The sequence below is a fragment of the Gopherus evgoodei genome, chromosome 6 (assembly GCF_007399415.2).
Source record: "Gopherus evgoodei ecotype Sinaloan lineage chromosome 6, rGopEvg1_v1.p, whole genome shotgun sequence".
Taxonomy (NCBI): domain Eukaryota; kingdom Metazoa; phylum Chordata; order Testudines; family Testudinidae; genus Gopherus; species Gopherus evgoodei.
The window spans coordinates 71369484-71389706 of record NC_044327.1 but is presented as its reverse complement, the minus strand read 5'-3'; the positions used below and the strand labels follow the sequence as shown (position 1 = coordinate 71389706).

At 38.8% G+C, this 20223-nt stretch overlaps 1 protein-coding gene across 9 annotated transcripts in view; it reads left to right on the top strand.

Annotated features, from left to right (window-relative positions):
• The window catches only part of PAM (peptidylglycine alpha-amidating monooxygenase), a 237785-nt gene that overhangs the window by 85989 nt on the left and 131573 nt on the right, over positions 1-20223 (top strand). For all 9 annotated transcript variants that reach the window (XM_030566386.1, XM_030566385.1, XM_030566384.1 and 6 more), the window contains 2 exons: positions 3256-3755; positions 4942-5062. In XM_030566386.1, the coding sequence (XP_030422246.1) occupies positions 3664-3755; positions 4942-5062 (213 nt within the window). In that variant the 5' untranslated portion in view covers positions 3256-3663. The remainder of the gene's footprint in view (positions 1-3255; positions 3756-4941; positions 5063-20223) is intronic.

Below are 20223 nucleotides of genomic sequence, written 5' to 3'. Positions count from 1 at the left end.
GCAATTAGACTGAAATCTCCTCCGGACTGAGTGAACACTGAAATATACTGAATATTGCAGAACTGAGCATTTCATTGTGTTGATTGCCTCTGTAGTTGGAGGCATCATTAATAGTAAGTTTATCAGTAGTCTCCTCTAAAAGAGTTGAGTTCAGTTAATGGATGGATATTTATAATAAGAATTGCTGCACATAATCTCAAATAATGTTTTAGTAAAAATTACCAAAGATTTGTTTCATAGTTGCTGAAAAATACTTTCAGATTTATATTTCATGAATTTGAGAATAATTTCCTACGCTGTAAGATTATGCAAATGAAAATAAATATATTCCTTACTTCTGCCTCTAAGTTTTTTATAGCTCTTGTGTTGTAGATATATACGTATAGGGTGTTCAGCTTGTGAAAGTGAAGGATAAGATTTCTTTGTCCATTAGAACAAGTTGTGGAATTATATGTTGAAAACATGGTTGTACTGAAAACCAGATCAAAGTTTATATTAAATACATGGCTTATTTTATTCTTATATTTGAAGACAATGAGGAAAATTATACTGTTTCCCCAATGTACCACCACCTAGTCAGTATTATTAGGTAACTTGGGTTTTGCTCTCTATATTGTACAGTCTCATAAGAATGACCATACTGGGTCAGACCAAAGGTCCATCTAGCCCAATATTCTGTCTTCCAACAGCGGCCAGTGTCAGATGCTTCAGAGGAAATGAACAGAACAGGACAACTATCAAATGATACATTACATCATCTAGTCCCAGCATCTGGTAGTCAGAGGCTTAGGGATAGCCTGAGCATGAGGTTGCATCCAAGACCATCTTAGCTAATAGCCATTAATGGACTGTCCTCCATGAACTTCTCTAATTCTTTTTTGAATCTAGTTATAGTTTTGATTTTCACACTATATCCTGGCATTGAGCTCCACAGGTTGACTATGTGTTGTGTGAAGAAGTGCTTCCTTTTTTTTTTTTGTTTAAACCCGCTATCTATTAATTTCATTTGGTGACCGCTGGATCTTGTATTACGTGAAGGGGTAAATAACACTTCCTTATTCACTTTCTCCACACCATTCATGATCTTATAGATCTCTGTCATATCCTTCTGAACTAGCAAACCAGAAATAATTTGATAATAGCTAGCTAGGTGCATTCCAGCTTTTTAAACACTTTCAAGTCAGTATATTAGGGTATCATGGTTCATTTCTTTAAATGTTTTTACCTCTAGCACTCAAATTAATGATATGAAGAATATGTAGCACATTGCTTAAAATCCATAAAAATAAAACAAATAAAAAGTCACAAATGGTAACTGGGATTCTGAATAAGTGTGCTTTTTTTAAATGTCCCACTCCTGTGGATGAGGAAAGTGCCATAACGGTTTCTTATAAAAGATTCTTCATTAAACTTTGAATTTACCCATTTTGAGGAGAAAAGGTGATCGAAACTTGCATTTCTCTTCTCCTCCATGTGATCACAAACACTCATGATTTTTTAAAGGCTGTCTAATGTACACGGTACTAAAAGAGAATTCTCAGCCAATCAAAGTGCCAGGATGCTGTACGGTTAGTGACCCATAACCTTATAATTAACATTTAAGTGTACGGTTATCTGCTCTCTATTGAGAGCTCAGATTTTTGTCCAAGGCTTGTCTTTCATATGTCCCTTATTTTGATAGTTGTTGCTCACTTTAGTCCCAGAACTCCCTATTTTCCCTGTACCCTGCTACCACAGCCTGCCCAAATACCACATCCATATCCTGCTCCTGCACACCCCATGCAGCCCCGTACTCCCCCACACTCCCTCTACCCTGCCACTACAGCCTTCCCACCCCCAAACCTTGTCCACATCTACACCTCCACACTCCACCCACCCCTGAACCCCCCCCAAACTCCTGTACCCTCCCACTACAGCCTGTCCACATCCACACCCCTGTACCCTGCCACTACAGGCTCTCCGCCCCCAAACCTGTCCACATCCATGCCCCATACCCTGCACCCCCATACTCTGCCCAGCCACGTACCCCGCCTCCCTATTTTCCACTGTTTCTAGTATTCTCTCACTTTATTCTTGAAAGTTGTGTTCATCACAAATAAAGAATCATGAAACCAAGGTCATGGACATTTACTTATGGTATGAATAATGGGGACGTTTTGTCCCAGCCTTGTGCCTCGGCAGGTTAAGAGCGAGGGGTTGAGGTTGTATGCAGTTATTTCTCAGTGACGGTATACTTTGTATAGTCTTCAAATGAATAAAATACATGCAAATAAATATTATGTTTAAATTATGTATTTTTTATATTTTCTATGAAAAGTGAAATGCAGTTTACTTTAAATACAGTAATTTAAGTTAAACATTTGATTTTAGACATTTTATTATATTTAACATTTTATCTTTATTTGGTTTCTTTAATCACAGTCTCTGGTTGCTGGCAAAAAAGTTAATTTATCCTTTCAAATTTATTTTATAAGAAACACCCAATCATATTTCAGAATCTTAATACATTATTTAGAATTTGATGTTTGTATTTATTGCTGGAAGTGAAATTTTCAAACTGATTATTTCCCCTTCCCTTTGGAGCTTTGGTGAGAACTAGTCCATCTGCAATACCACGTGGATCATTTGGTAGTTTTGTTTCTTAAATTTTAAACTTTGTATTTATAACATTAAAATTAAAATGCAGAATCTCAAAATTCAGAAAAATTAGATTCCAACAGTTTTAAAGCAGTGAATAGAATAGTACCTTAAGCTTAAGTTTGTCTAGTTTACAAAAGGCTGGAACACCTATTTACTATTGAAAATAGCATGTTCTGCTATCACATGCTTGTTAAATTATTTCCTTAAAATAATTCTTAATTAAAATCCCTTGATGCTTGTCATGTGGGTTTTCCCTCAGCAATGCATTCAACATACTATGTGATGTGTGTGTATATATAATAAAAACATGCTTTGTCCTTTAAAACTTCTTTCCTTTCCTCATATGCAGCTGGGTCTAAACACTATTTGTTTCTCTTTTCACATGCTACTTAGCCATCTTCCATTTGAATAACTTTCCCAATATATAGTGTAGGAATTGCAATAGTTTTTGTGCATTTATGATGATGGAAGGGCAGTGAAAGGCTTGGTGCATTCTTCACTGGGTTGGGCTAAAGCTTATGAAAGTACTAATGTATTAAAAAGCATCAACAGGGATTTGCTGAGGCCTAATGCTGTAATGTGTTAGTCATCCTTTATCTGCTTCTATTTTTACAGGTTCTGAAGGATGACTGACGTTGGTTTGTGTGATGCCACTTGGAGCCTTTGTTGCTGTGGCCTGATAAGTAACCTGCAGATTTAACAGTACAGCAGGGGGAAAAGCATCAGGAATGCCACTTGCTTCAGCTCCTTAACTGGACAAAAGTACAATGTAGCCTGTCTACAAAGGGAGAGTCTTCAACTGATTTATTTTTTTGCAGCTAATAACCTAACATCATCCACCTTCGTGATTTTACAGTGCTTCACCTTCCAAGACAGATGGTGTGTCAAAAGCTGTAAGATGCCTGCCGAACACACAATAATGAAGTAGTGAGCTGCTGCTGCCTAATTGTCAGGAACACAGCTGACAGAACTGCACTACCTGTTTTCTGCTCCCTTAAACGCTCCAGGAACAGCAGGGTGGACATGGCTGGCCTCATTAACAACCTGCTAATACTGTTGCTTGTTTTTCAAAATAGCTGTTTGGGTTTCAAAAACCCACTTTCTGTCTTTAAGAGGTGGGTTATGCAAAAAACATCTTTTGGTATTTTCAATGCATGCTGCTTAGTGATGCTATCATTTAGTCTAATGAAAGTGTTATAAAGATTAAAAAGTATGTACTAGCTATTTTGGAGTCTTGAAAAAGAAGAATGTTGTTGAACCCCCGTCTGTTATTCTTTGAAATGTGAATCTGCCTTGGCAATGTGATTAATAAGATTAAATAATAAAACAATAACTTAAGATTTGTGTGTAGCCCCACTGATGTACTTAGCACATAATATATATTGTCCCTGTCCCCATGAGCTTACTAGCTAAACTGTTTCTTCTTCATGAAATAGTGTCAACTAGTTTGTAATTAGGGATCTGGTGTTTATTTTTTTAGGTCTTGAATACTATGTAGATAAATTTGGTGGTTGCATGTGGGGGAAATCCACTGTATTAGCACATAAGAAAATATAGCGTTATATATTCAATGTACACCCTGTAGTTACCACATCACATTTATCGATTTGATATATTTAGAATTTACATTACATTAAATGTTTTTGTCATACAATCCCCATTAGTAACAACTTGAATATTTGCTTTGTTTCTTTGGTTATATGTAGCATTCACTATAGACCCACTTAATTCCCACATCCTAAGTTGTAAAATTTACTGGTACGTAGTCGGGAGATACTGCAGGCAAATGCATATTCAATTGTAATAAATCAACATCTCTAGAATCTAAAATCAGAAAGATTTTTGAGTTTTTTCTGCTGTGTTCAAACTGAATTCTATATCAAATATGAATTTTAAAAAAGTTTTGCTATTTTCCCTCAGCTAATAACACTAGATAATATATTTTGGCATATTAAGAAAAAAAATGCCATATATATCTGTACCTTAAACTGTGGTTCATATAAAGAGCCTATTTTTATTAGTAAACTTCTTTTGCTAGTACTTCATAGTTCTGTCTATTCTAATGTGTCCCATCAACACCTCCAAAATATTTAGTAACTCACTTCTTTTTCAAAAGATGATGATGGAGTTAGACTCCCAAATTACATTGAAAATCAGTGGGAGTTGGGTGTCTAATTCCCTTACGATCTACTGATAATCCCAGTTGATACATATTACTTTTTTTTTTTTTTTTTGGTAATTGAAAAATACAAACTCTTGATCAGTAAACTTGAAACCATTTTTTAATTTTCTTCCTTTAAGGTATAAAGATACTACTAGATCTCTTTCAAGTGAATGCCTTGGAAACAACAGGCCAGTGACTTCTCTTGGTCTAACTGATTTTGCATTGGATATTCGCATGCCTGGGGTGACTCCTAAGCAGGTGAGAAGATTGTAGTATTTTCTTGTCTCTCTCCATTACACTTTAAAACCTGAGAAAATGAATTTTGCTTACAGCATTAATAATTTTCTGATAAGCAACAGGCTAAACTTTTTACTCCCTTGAATACAGACAGAGCTGCAGGAAGAGTCTAAAATATTGTGTAAAATAAGAGATTATAACTTTCAAATTACATAAAATTTCATCATTTGATTAATGTTACTTAGATTATATATAGATTATATATAGATTAGACTGAATTCCTAAAGTCTAATTGTTTTGTGTTTTCAGTAGAATAATATTCACACTGCTGCAGTATGCTTTAACAAAGGAAAATTACTCTCTCTTAAACTGAAAACCTCTCCAACTGTGCTTTAACACATTAGTTTATATAGTTATGGGGTTCTCAAATTTTATTGCACTGTGACCCCCCCTTTCTGACAACAAAAATTACTACATGACCCCAGGAGAGGGGACTGAAGCCTGAGCCTGCTCAAGTCCCGCTGCCCTGGTAGGGGAGCCAAATCCTGGGCGGGGGGCTCAAAGCTGGAACCCAAGGGCTTCAGCCCCAGGGCAGGAGGCCTGTAACCTGAGCCCTACCACCCAGGGCTGAAGCCCTCGGGCTTGGGCTTCGGCCCAGGGCAGTGGCGCTTGGACTTTGGCCCAGGGTGGTGAGGCTTGGGCTTTGGCCCCAGACCCCAGCAAGTCTAAGCCAGTCCTGGCAACCCCATTAAAACAGGGTCTCAACCCACAGTTTGAGAAGTGATCATATAGGTTACAACTAAATACACTAAGGCCACGTCCAGACTAGGGTATTAAAATTGATTTTAGATACGCAACTTCAGCTACGGGAATAACGTAGCTGAAGTCGAATTTCTAAAATCGAGGTACTCACCCGTCTGGACGGCGCGGCATCGATGTCCGCGGCTCTCTGTCTCGATTCCGGAACTCCGTTCGGGTTGATGGAGTTCCGGAATCGATGTAAGCGCGCTCGGGGATCGATACATCGCTTCCAGACTAGACGCGATATATCGATCCCCGAGCAATCGATTTTAACCCGCCGATGCCGCGGGTTAGTCTGGACATGGGCTCAGATACACCCATTAGCTCCAGTGATGGAGGGGAGGGTGCCCAGGAGGCTCAGGTTACAGGAGCTAGCCCTTAAATTGCTGTTTCAAGCAATTGTGCCAAACAGAAAGGAAATAGAATGCGTACAATGCACAAACCCCCATTTGTGTTGCAATATTTATGACATTAAAGTTAGTTCAGGAAAACTACCCTAATGTGGTTAATTGCATAGTTTTCTCATTTCCTGGGCAAAGATAGATTGATGTGATAGATTGTTGGCAGGAAATACTAAAAAAACTAATTATATAAATCTTTTTTTAAAGTACCTTATTTTTAAGGTGTATATAAAATAGTCAGACTTTCTACTCTCCCATTTACAGTTAGTTTCATTAAGCATGATAAACTGTAAATAATTATTTTTAGCAGCCATGCAGTGCCTGGGAGTATGTCCTTTAATAAAAGGTAGTACTTTTCCCTTTAAAGGGCTGCAGAGGCATGAGAATAGGATGTTGTGCTGCAGTAGATGACTCATTGTTGCAGATAGCACTTCTAGAAAAACTGTTGAGGAAATATAAGGATTTCAATTATTGGGGAGCACCCCACTGGAGCATGTAATTTTGAGCCAGCTCTGACATTTTAATGATTGAGAAACGGAAATAAAATTGCTTCTGCTGGAGCGTCTTGACTGCATAAAAAATATTTTAAAATCTTCTTTTGGAAGGGGGACAAAATTGCTTGAAGAATTCTGAGGTGCATGTATGGAATTTCGCAGGTATTTGCTATCACAGCACAAGACCCATTAGTTGAAGATGTAAACAATGTGACTAACCTTGAAGAGCTTTACTTTGCTCATCTAAAATCCATTAATTCTAGTGTAGAGAGAGAGAGAGAGAGAGAGTAATGATAATTAAGATTAAGCTTCTGTCACAGGTATTTTTAATAAAAGTCAGGGACAGGTCCTGGGCAATAAACAAAACTTCATGGAAGCCAGCAACCTGACCCTGGGTTTTACTAAAAATACCCTGGGGACGGGGCAGGAGACTAACCCAAAGCTGGCTGCTGCTCCGGCATCCTCAGGGCTGATACTTGCTTCAGTCTTGCCCCGAAAGAAGTTCTGGAGGTCCTAGAAAATCATGGAATCTGTGACAGAGTTGTACCCTTAATGATAAGCATATATTTACTTGACACCCATATTCAAAAGTCTTCAGAGAATTATCAAAAATATAACTAAAATGTAAAATTTAAGGGGGGTGGGGAGAGAGAACCCTACCCAATTCCCAGAAAGGCAAATGAAAATAAGTAAAGATGTCTGCCATAACTATATTTAAAAGAAACAAAGAAATCCTTTACAGTTTGGAACGGAAACTTGGTCTTTGATCAGAATGTCACAGATAAACTTTGCTATGTTCTTCAATTAAAAGATAATGTAGGAGTCACCCTCCCCAAACTGAGAAACTCGCTCCCATCTGCTCAAGTTTACTGTGTGGAATGGCTAGCAGCAGCTTTAACTCCAGTAAGCTCAGTTGCTGTGATAAGCAGAACACTGGTGGAGGGTAGGAATCTGTTCATTGCATATGTGTGGGAAGGGGAGCTATACAATGGTCTCTTTGCTGTCTCATGCTCTCTGTCGTCTAGGTGCAGGAGGCTCATGCTCCTGGCTGTAGATTGATGTGTGCTGCTTAAATATGGCTCTGCTGGAGACCTCTCTATTAAAACCATTCATCTTGATGGATAATATCAGCTGCCATGTAAAAATATCATCATTTCCCATCTTGTAGGGGTCAGAGTGGGAAGAAAAAAAGTGGTGCTACTTTTCTAAGCTTCGCCAATGTGAGTTGCCAAAATGAGATACTGCTCATAGTAGATCGGGCAGATATTCAAAATGTAATTGTGTTCTTGCTTTGTTCCTTCTTGATCAGGAGGAAAAAATAGGTAGTGGTGCCTCTCAGACATCACCTTCCTATGATGCCAAAATGAGACTTCACTTGCAGTAAAGTCTGCAGCATTATGATGCACCATCTTTCTCCTTACACAAGGAATTAAATAATTAACAATGTTGACATTTTAAGTTATCCGGCATCAATGAGATGTATAGGGGCAGTTCACACCTCTCAATGCTGCTATTATGGGTTCTCTGTAGACTTGTCTCTGCTTTGGTTACACAATTGCTCAAATTCTTGCAGGTTTTTTCGCAACCATAACAGTTAGACTTTCTTTAAAAAAAATGAAAGCTGAGATTCAGGAGGGCAAGTTAGTAACTTTAGAGAAGTGCCAGCATGGTGGAGGGATGCATGCCTTCTGTTTTTGAATCCTGCTTTTCTTCAGAATAAAATGTGTTGACATTGCATTATATTGCTATAATAATGATGTAAAGAAACTGAGAAGTTCATCATTCTAATCACCAAGTGCAGTCTAATTTGAATAAACAGGAGTAAGCTACACTTATTTGTTCTGGGGCAGAACTTTCCTTTCCTAACATTGTCTTCTCTATGAAGGATAGAGAAATAGCGATGCAGATATAAAAGTTTCTTGGATAATAGTTGAGCAACAGTATCCAACCAGTATCAATGGCAAAGAAATAAGACTATGACATTTTGATTATTGGAGGGATAGCTCGGTGGTTTGTAGTGATAATCAGGATGGCCCATTTCAACAGTTGACAAGAGTCCCTTCTTGGCCATCCCGATTGTTACTACAAATGTTTTTTTTCTCCTGATGATAATAGCCCATCTTAATTGATTAGTCTCGTTATAGCGGGTATGGCACTACCCATATTTTCGTGTTCTCTGTGTATATATATCTTCCCACTGTGTTTTCCATTGCATGCATCCCATGAAGTGGGTTTTAGCCCACAAAAGCTTATGCTCAAATAAATTTGTTAGTCTCTGAGGTGCCACAAGTACTCCTCCTCCTTTTTGCTGATACAGACTAACATGGCTACTACTCTGAAAAATGGAAAGTGTGTAATTGCCCTCAGGAGGGTCTGCATCCTCCCACGCTGCAGCAATGTCAGAGATCAGAGTGCTGCTGATAGCACCTTGTCTCAGTCTCACAAACCTACCTCTCCCCTCCCCTGTCTTTTTAGTGAATACTCTAAAAAGAGAAAACAGACTTTGACAACTAATATAGATATGTTCTGTAGCAGGAGTGGGCAAACTTTTTTGCTTGAGGGCCACACTGGGGAATAGAAATTGTATGGCAGACCATGAATGCTCACAAAATTGGGGCGTGGATGTGGGAAGGGGTGCAGGTTCCATCTGCGGATACAGGTTCTGGGGTGAGGCTGGGGATAAGAGGTTTGGGGTGCAGGAGGGTGCCTTGGGCTGGAATCAAGGGGTTTGGAGAGCAGGAGTGGGATCAGAGCTGGGACAGGGCTGTGGGGCGTGAGGAGAGGCTCCAAGCGGCGCTTACCTCAAGTGGCTCCTGGAAGCAGTGGCATGTCCTTTCTCTGGCTCCTACCCGGAGACGTGGCCAGGCGGCTCTGCATATTGCCCCATTGGCAGGCACTGCCCCTCTATCTCCCATTGGAGCACTTAGGAGCCGGAGCAGGCCATACCGCAGCTTCTGGGAGCTGCACGGAGCGGCCCCTGACCCGGTGCCCCAGCCGGAGTGGGGCCAAGCCGCAAATCTTACTAACAAAAAGTCCTCCCAAACAAGCAAAAGCCATTTAAAAGGGGAAAAATAGAGCTTTTCCTAAGAAGTTCCAGTGGTGCTGGAACAATTTTTATAGTGTGGGTGCTGAATGTGGAAACTATGTATTTGGGTTGTAATTATTACTTCTAGCCAGCGGGATGTGGCAGCACCCCTTGTTCCAGCACCTATGAAAAGTTCTGGTTTATTTTCATCCAGATTTCAAAACAAAGTCTTTTTAATCAGACTAAGGCCACAACCCCAAAAGAAGTAAATTAACAAATGCATACATTCTTCAACGATCAGTGTCATGAGGAGAGATCTCCTTCAAGAACCAGCGGTCACCTTTCACCGTATTGGATGCCTTATTAAAATCTTAGTATATAAGGTGCTACCTTCTCCCACTTGAGCTTCTGAGTGTATTCCTCTGACCTCAAGTTTCTCCTCTTCCATAGCAGGCAGATGTTGCCTCCCTAGGGAAACTGAGGCATGGGTAGATTTAAGAATCTGAGGGTACCTTTTTGGGTCCTGAAGGGTCTGCACTGCCCATAGCATATTCTCAGAAGACTGATTTCGGTCTCTGCCACTACCAGTGGATAATGATTCTGACCTCGTTTGTAAGGCACTTGGAAATCTATTGATGAAAAGTGCTAAATAAGAGTGTGGTGGTGGTGGTGGTTAGAATTCTTAATACAGGCTCTGAAAACAAAAATTTACATTAAGGGAAAATGACTTACTGACATATTTGTAATCTTTTTTTTTAATCCAAGCTACTTCTTTCTTTCCTTTGCTCTTATTTATTTACTTCACTGTCCAAAATATCTTTTTTGCATTTTTGTCTGCTCTGTAATTTACTGAATACAAGTGGGTGAATCTTTGCTACTTTGACTGCTTTGCTCTGCAATGCACACTGCCTCACAACATGGGTCCACATATGGGTCCTGGAAGTAGTGAGCTTTTTAATATATTGGGCAGTTTTCTAACAATGGAGAAAAAACACAATTTCTTTAAGGGGTAACTACATGCTCTAGCCAGGTAAAGGAGTTCAACAGCAGCTGCATTGGTGGTGCCCCTGTATATTGTATGCTAGTATGTTGCATTCTACTAGGAGCCAGCTGGTGTTACTTCTGGAGACCCAAACTTAAAAAATATAGCTAAAGTTAAGATGTGAATGTATGCCTCTTGCAGCTATCCATTGGATGCATACCCCCATAATTTCCTGTTTTAAGGTAAAACTTGTGGGTCCCGTTTTCAAACCATTTATTAATGCTGTGTGCTAGAATTCAGTGTGAGAGATCATTTAAGAGAAAAGATATTTTATAAGTCTTATGTAAGCTATGGTGAAGCAAAGGTTACCAGGGTAAACATACATTTGTTTTATTTGAATACCAAACTTGTTAAGCACATGAAAATTTACACAACATATTGGCGCTTCAGATACTGCAGCTCTGCAGTGTCAGAAGTGCCTCTTTTAAATAATGTTTTCCGTTTTTTTCTGGATTATTGAATATGGTGAGGTTTTTATGTACTAGAACTACAAATGTTCCTCGTTGAACCATTCAGAACTGTCTCTTTATGTGTGATTAAGGAGAGCACATTAACTGAGAAAAGCAGTCTTTGTGCTGCAAGAGCATTGTCTGCACTTTTGCGTAAAGAATGCAACATTCATGTGGAATAGTTCCGAGCAGTTCTTATGAACAGGGTCATTGAAGTACAAATTCAGGCAATATAAATCTGGAAATAAATGAAATAGAATAATTCTCTAGTTTGGTTAATAAACGTGAAGTGGTATATTTTCCCTATTGATTTGATAGGGGTTTTAGTAGGTATCTTTGAATAATACATTATCTCAAACATGTACAAAAACCCCAAACCCTATAGTATGTAAATCTCTTCTGGTATTTATTACTAACAGTACTAAAACTCTCGGATGGCATTTTCCCAGACGTTCTATATAGTAGGGTTAAATGAGGAGAAGTACAAGTAAAATGTGTAACATAAGGACTTCAGTACATCTTACTGCTGGAGGTTCAATACCTAGGAGGTTTTATCTGGGAGGAGTACTGGAGATTTTATTTAATTTTAGGAGGATGTTCTTTAATCTTACTTTATTCAGCAAATTGTTACAGAGGTGGTAGCAGTACAAGAAAACGATTCATTATGGGCTATGTTCTTTGTACATTTAAATATAGAATGAAAATAGATGTACAAATCTCTTTCAGAGTGTGAGTGGGAATAGATGGGGAGATGAATTTTAAAACATTTGGTCAATATGAAAAACAACACTGTCAGGCAAGTTGATGGCTGTTTATGAAAATGGTTTTCATAATAATAATAGAATAAACAAAGAATAAACATGTTCAATTTTGTACACTAACAGCAAGCTTTGGCAAACCAATAATGCTGTTGCTGTTGTGATCATACATATAATGTTTGTTTATAATTTAATATGAAATAATGACAAAAGATTTCAGGGCAATTGACATTTGCCACTCTGGGGTTATATTGTTCATTAATAGCAGTGTCTCCATTAATTGAGATATCAGTATCAACAACTGGCAGTTTGGAAGATGGATAAAGAGAAATAGTGTAAGTCATCAGTTTTTGTGAATTATTCACTGTGAACTGATGAAATGGGCAAAAATACATTGGTATGAATTTGAATTTGTGGTTATGCAGTTAGAGGGCTTAAAGAACAGTTCAGTGCCCTCAAGCTAGTAATAATTGATACTTTCTTCACAGTACTTCACAAAACTTGGGAATTTAATGAATCCTCGCAACATCTCTGGGAAGGAGGGAGGTAAATATATTATCCCGGTATTGCATCTGAGAAAGTGGACATAAAGAGATGGCTTACCCAAAGCACACTGGCATTCACAGCCATTGTATAATTATAGGGTGGGGCCAGTCAGACCGGTGGGCTCCCTTCTATTGATCTGTCCATATAATTGTAACAAGCACCAGTATTGGCTAGTTGGAGTTTTAGTGACAGGAAGTGGGCCTATTCCTGCCTCACCTACAAAGAAAATGCTTTCACCAATAATGTGGATTAAGTTCATTAATAGAAGCTCATCTTTTGGGGGCCAATCCTAAAATGGTGTAAATCAGAGTAGTTGCATTAATTTCAAAGGAGCTATGTCAGTTTACAACAGCAGAGAACCTGACCCATTATTTTTATTGTAAGTCTGATCCAAGTTTTGGTGTAACTTCTTAAATAAAATAGTTAAGTTCCTTATTGGAGGACACCATTGTTCCCATATTGTGTCACAGCCTTAGAGGAATTCGTTTTTCTATAAAGAATTCTGTTCATTTAATTAATGAAATCTAAAATGCTCTCCTCATTTGCACCAATAATATATTCTTCTCAGAAGCAGCCATGTCCACAAATTCTCAAAATGGAAATCTCTCTTCTCCACGCAGGATATCAGAACTAGGTGTCATATTGATGGAGGACCAATGCTCTGTATTCAGCAATGATGAGGTAGTATTAAAAACAGACCCAGCCCTTATTCCAAAATCTGACTCTTGCCAGTTTTAAGCAGTAACAATATCATCCTATTCAAATCCTAAACCAAAAAGAAATTCTAGTACTAGATGAATGTAAGAAAAGTCATTAAAACATTTTTAAAACACACTCAGGGTTTTACGAAGACTATCATGCTGATGTTATTTATTACCGATTAGTAAATGGGAAATAATGTATTTAAAGCTTCAATAGGTAGATATCAAGTTAGCTATCAGAGGTTTATAAAACCAGTAACCAAGCCATTTGTAATAAAGTACACTGCACTAGAAAAATGGCAGCTTCCTAGGCAAAACGCGTGGAATTCATGTAGGAATTAAAATGAGAGTCTTGCTCGAAGGTTCATGGGTTTAGAAGAGACTATAAACTTGACCAGTTGCTGCTGGCTAATACAGCTTCTAATCAGAGTGACCTGAATTTAGTACATCTCCCTAAGTACTTCTGTAGAGATATTCCTTAAGTTCTTCCTCCCCTCACTGTTTTTACTCACTCATGGCAAAATGTCTAGAATGTGAAACAGTGGGCAGACAGTAACAAGATAAGAAATTTTCAAATAGACAAGAACAGATTTTCCATTCTGCACCCAAAAGTGGGTATTCCAGACACAAATAATAGTAATATGCCAAAATAGTTCAATTTAAAAAAAAAAATCTACGCAGACAAAATTACATACGATCTGATGCATCACAAACTTGGCAAACATATTCCTGAACTCTTACTATTAAAAGTAATGTTATTGCAGGGAATGTGGGAGCAACAAAGATTTTTTTTTTTCAACGTAAGTGAATTTATAGTTTCTGGAGCACAGCTGATTTACCACATTCTCTGTGCTTTAATTGTCCTCTTAATGACCCACTTCCACAACCTTTCTGAGACTTAACAAGAGAATGAAGAGTGTGTGTGTGTGTGTGTGTGTGAGAGAGAGAGAGATGAGGAGGCAGGGATGGAGAGTACTTATTAACATGGCCACTTGTCAGCTAGTAACTAGAACAATTTTCCTATTGGCCACCTAATATCCATTTTAAAATATCTTATTTTTTATATATTTCCTTTTATTCTAGAGTGCCTTTACAAACCATTGTTGTATTAATTTTAATTAAATGGGCCCAGTGCGTCAGAGGTGTTAACACAGGGGTCAGCAACCTTTCAGCAGTGGTGTGCTGAGTCTTCATTTACTCACTCTAATTTAAGGTTTCACATGCCAGTAATACAGTTTAACGTTTTTAGAAGGTCTCTTACTATAAGTCTATAATATATAGCTAAACTATTGCTGTATGTAAAATAAATAAGCTTTTTAAAATGTTTAAGAAACTTCATTTAAAATTAAATTAAAATGCAGAGCCCCCCAGACCGGTGGCCAGGACCCGGGCAGTGTGAGTGCCACTGAAAATCAGCTTGCGTGCTGCCTTTGGCACGTGTGCCATAGGTTGCCTACCCCTGTGTTAACATAACCTGGAAATTGTCAAACATTAAACAATTCTAAACAAGGTCCAGGGTTTGGTATACAGAGATCTGAGTCTGCTTAGTATCATAACAAACTCACCATTAAACATCCTTTTAGCCTTGTATTAAAGATATAGAAAAGAAGGGAAAGAATTAAAGCATTTAAAATGTTAAGTATTAAATAACTCTTTCATTTTAAAACATCCTTTGTTCCCTTTATGTGTAGAGAACATTTTGAAGAGGGAGGGAGAACCCTTGTTTGACAGTGTCTCAGATGTTAATAAATATTCTTTCGGGGTGGCGGGGGGGACTTAGTTTACATAAACTGCAGCTGTTGCTGCTGTTAAAATCCAATCCTAATCCTGGAAGACAAAAGTAGGCAATTGCAAGAAAGGTGGAGAACAGAACAGTCAAGAAAGAAAATGCAGTTTCTGTCTCTAGTGTTGACTTTGACATGCAGTTTCATTGCTGAAAACCAGAGGCACAGGAAATGATCTTATTAGCAACTCAAGACCTAGCAAACTTGTACAAACATTGGGCTGATTAGGGCATTACTTTTTAGCTGCCTTTCTGGTCACAGGCTTACAGCAGTGTTGCAGAATATACAGTCTTGCCCGGGATAAGCCAGACTCTTACTGAACAGAAGCAAAAAGAAGAGGGCTAGGAAAGAGACGAAATAAGGCATCAGTGAAGGAAAAGGACTCATTAGCAGGGGAGATGACAAAATTTCACATTCCAGGTGGTGGATGGATTTTAGCTGAAGTTGGTGGAGATGGTAGTATCATCTGGGTCCTTCTTACAGGCCTGGCTAGGCCTAGGGTTGCCAACCCTCCAGGATTGTCCTGGTGTCTCCAGGAATTAAAGATAAATCTTTAATTAAAGATTGTCATGTGGTGAAGCCTCCAGGATATGTTCAACCAAAATTGGCAACCCTAGCCTGGCCAGAACATCTCTGAGATCAAAACAGTGAAGACCCAATGGTATTGTGGTAGATGCCGGAGTCTCAGGAGACAATTGAGGTGACAGACATGATGGTGAAGCTTGTGCCTTCCCCTTCTTTCAGTCAGCAGTTGTTACACTTGCATGTCACTGATTTTCTCCCCAAAGTCTTTTCTTTTAAGGACCCTAAATTTTGGTTAAATGATTTCCACACTTCTTTTGTTTACCAGACATGGTCTTAACACAGTCCTTGAGTTATATCATCAGTAGGCCTTTTAGTTTGAACTAGTTCAGTCTTGGACTCCCTTTTGCATTTTTTCCCATCAGCATTTATTGTTACAGATTATTGAAACATTTTGTAAATTTACATCCACTTTCCCAGAGTTAAGCTTGCAATTAGGATAAATTTGTAGGCCCAATTATTACAACACCAGATACATACAAAATAACTGAAGGTCAGTCACTTCTGAGTTAGATGGTGGCAGCCAAGCAGACAGATGACGCACAGTTAACCCAAGTAACATGAAACAAGTTTGAATGTTAATTTTTTGAATTAATTACTTTGAGATTACGCAAAGTATTCTCATCTGAATTCAGCACTGCTGCCCAGCAACTGCATTGGTATGGAGATACTGCCTCCCTCTCCTCAACACTCATAACCTACTCCATAAATATTACTGAACAGTTAAAAAGGAAGTGGTGGAAGGTGGAACATGTAATTATGGTGATTTGGTGTAGGGTTCTCCCCTCCTCCCCCCCAGTAGATTTCCCAAACACTGTCTGTAAAGTATCTGGCACATGGAACTGCAAGTAGATTATCAGTGACTCAAACAGCTGTGTTAGGTTGTCCACCTTTAGCTTTGCAGGCTATAGTAGTGTATTAATCCTTTGATAACATTGTATATAGTTGTGCTCCATTGTCCATAAAAACAGCGATAGTGGGTCAGACCAAAGGTCCATCTACCCAGTATCCTGTCTTCCGACAGTGGCCAATGCCAGGTGCCCCAGAGGGAATGAACATGACAGGTAATCATCAAGTGATCTATTCCTGTTACCCATTCCCAGCTTCTGGCAAACAGAAGCTAGGAACACAATCCGTGCCCATCCTGGCTAATAACCATTGACGGACTCTATCCTTCGTGAATTTATTTAGTTGTTTTTTTTTTTGAGCCCTGTTATAATATTGGCCTTCACAACCTCCTCTGGCAAAGAGTTCCACAGATTGACTCTGCGTTGTGTGAAGAAGTATTTCCTCTTGTTTGTTTTAAACTTGCTATCTATTAATTTCATTTGGTGATCCCTGGATCTTGTATTATGTGAAGAGTAAATAACACTTCTTTATTTACTTTCTCCATGCCAGTCATGATTTTATAGACTTCAGTCATATCCCCCCTTAGTCATCTTTTTTCCAAGCTGAAAAGTCCCAGTTTTATTAATCTCTCCTCATACGGAAGTGGTTCCATTCCCATAATCATTTTTGTTGCCCTTTTCTGAACCTTTTCCAATTCCAATATATCTTTTTTCAGATAGGGCGACCACATCTGCACATAGTATTCAAGATGTGACGTCCCTCTCTTCATCCTTTACTGTGATGTAGTCTAGGTTAGAATGCAAATGTATAAAAAGGTTTCTGTCACAGTAAGAATTTTTCATTTTCTTAAAAAGTCACAACACCTTAAAAACAAATATGAAAGTATATCAAGTAATAGACCATATTAGTTTGATATCCCTTATTTCCCACTAATAGCAAAATACACAGTTGCAAAAACTTTCAATCCCTGATATCCCACAGCTCACACCAGCATTGGAAAAAAAGACAGTAGTGATAACTTAGTGATGGAGCATCTCGAAAAGTATAACTTAATTATTCATTAGAAGGTGGACCTATATCTATGAGATAGTCAGTGGTGTTCAAACTTTTGTATTGGTGACCTCTTTCACACAGCATAATTTTGCTGATATATAAATATTGAACAGTAATAGTTTACTTTTGCATCTTTCACAGATCCTGTTAGAGGAGCGGTGCGTGCACGTGCACACACCCTACCTACAGCAGAGAGAGAAGAGACAAACATAGAAAAGACAGAATTAATGGTATTCATCCTAAAATTAATATCCCATATAACTCTTTTCTGTGGAGAAGTGTGGGATATTAACATTTGGAAGTGAATTACCAAAACTGGCGCTTTGTTTGGACAGGAGAAGACAAGTGTGGAGCAAAGAAGTAGATCTGAGAGTTTTTATGGATCAGATTACACAGAGATAAGGGGTCTAGGGAGAAGAGATAGGAATAAGGACAGAGTGATGTGGAACACCAATAGAAATCTGGAAGGCAGATGAGGAGGATCTCCAAAGGGCACACTGAAGGTGTAATTAGAGATGTAGGAGGAAAACTGAGAGAGGACACAGTAACAGAAAGCAAGGGAGGACAAGATTTCAAGAGGAGGAGCTTGGCTGACTGTGTTGAAGACAGCTTACAGGTCTAGGAGGATATGGATGGAATACTGGTTCTGAGACTAGACTAAGAAGTTACTAGAGGTTTTGATGAGAGCAGTTCCAGTTGAGTGCAAAGGGTGGAAGGTGGACTGGAGAGTGTCCAGGATGGAATAGCGGAAGAGGTCTGCAACTGCAAGCAGTGCATTCAATGAGCTTAGAGATGAAAAGGAAGAAGGGAAATGTGATGGCAGATGGAGAGGCAAGTAGGGTCAAGGATTTTTAAGATGCGAGAGACTCTACAGTAAGTTTGTATTTTTGGGAGAAGAGCCAGAGGAGAGTGAGAGGTTAAGGAGAATAGTAAGGGAGGGGATGAATGAGCCTGAAGGAGATCAGGGGATGGGGTGGTATCGCTGAGGTTCTGTCTCTGAACAGCACATTATCTGCAGCAAGCATTCCTTAGCTGGACAGTTCCCAGTAATGCTTTATATAGCAAAAGAGAGAAGTTAAGCAATATTCTGGTAAAACACAAAATGTCCCTGATAAGAATTTATGAGACAAGAAGGTGTCTCAGAAGGTGCACAAAGTAACCAGGGGATGTCCATTTTAGATTAGATTTTGACTAACAAGGAGGAATGGGTTGTGAATCTAAAGACTGAAGGCAATTTTGGTGTGATTATAAAATGAAAGCTATCCTGATTCTACAGAAAGAAAGGAGTGAGTGCAGCAGAATAAAGACAACGGACTTCAAAAAAGCAGATTTTAACAAACTGTGAGATTTGGTATGTAAGGTCCCATGGGAAGCACCTCCAAGAAGATGAGAAGTTCAGGAGAGCTGGCAGTTTTTCAAGGGGACAATATTAAATGCACAACTGCTATTTTGATATGAAGAATAGCAAGAGGGCAATATGGCTCCATCAAGAACTCTTTAATGACCTGAAAGTTGTAGAAGAATCCCACAAAGAGTGGTAACATGGACAAAGTGCTAGGAGGAGCACAAAAGAACAGCACAAACATTTAGAGGCAAAATCAGAGGGGTTAAGGCACAAAATGAGTTACTTCTTCGCAATAAGGAGAGCTTCTTGAAATATATTGCAAGCAAGAGACATATAAAGAAAAAGTTGAAGGTTCTCTACTTAGCATGGAAGGAGAGCTTATAATAGAAGATATCAGGAAGGCTGAGGTGCTTAAAGCCTGTTTTGCTTGTCTTCACTAAAAAAGGTAAACTGTAAACCAGATACTTAACACAATCAATATTAACAAAAATAGCAGTGTATACGTTCAGGCCCGAGCTGGAGCCTGAGCTCTTAGACTCTCCCCCCTTGTTCCAGCCCCACTGCGAACATCTATACTGTTATTTTTAGCCTTGCAGCCCTAGCCCGCAAGCCCAAGTCAGTTGACCCAGGCTCTGAGACTCAGCTCCGAGGATTTTTCTTTGCAATGTAGACATATCTTATGATGCAATTGCCAGGAAGGCTAATATTGTTCTGGAGCATATTAACAGGAAAGTTGTGTGTAAGACACGGGAAATAATTGTCATGCTCTGCTTGGCACTGGTGAGACTTCAGATACAATATCGTGCCCAGTTTTGGACACACATTAAGAAAGATGTGGACAAATTGAAGAGGTCCAGAGGAGAGTGACTAAAATGTTTAGAAATCCTGAAATGTGAGAGGAGGTTAAAAAACTGGACATCTTTCATCTTGAGAAGAGAAGACTGGGGAGGGGCTGTTAATAGTCTTTAAATATGTTAATGGCTGCTGTAAAGAGGACAGTGATCAGTTGTTCTCCATATCCACTGAAGGTAAAACAAGAAGTTATGGGCTTAATCTGCAGCAGGAGAGATTTAAGTCAGATATTAGGAAAAACTTTCTAACTGTAAGAGTAGTTAAGTACTGAAATAGGCTTCCAAGGGAGGTTTTGGAATCCCCATCAATGGAAGAATTTTAAGAACAGGTTGGACAAACACCTGTCAGAGATGGTCTAGGTTTACTTGGTCCTACCTCACCACTGTGAGTTGGACTAGATGACCTGTTTAGGTTCCTTCCAACTTTACATTTCTATGATTTTATGATTCTAAGACCTTCAAGTTTGGTTATTGCTTTAGGACTGGCAGAGTACCAGAGTG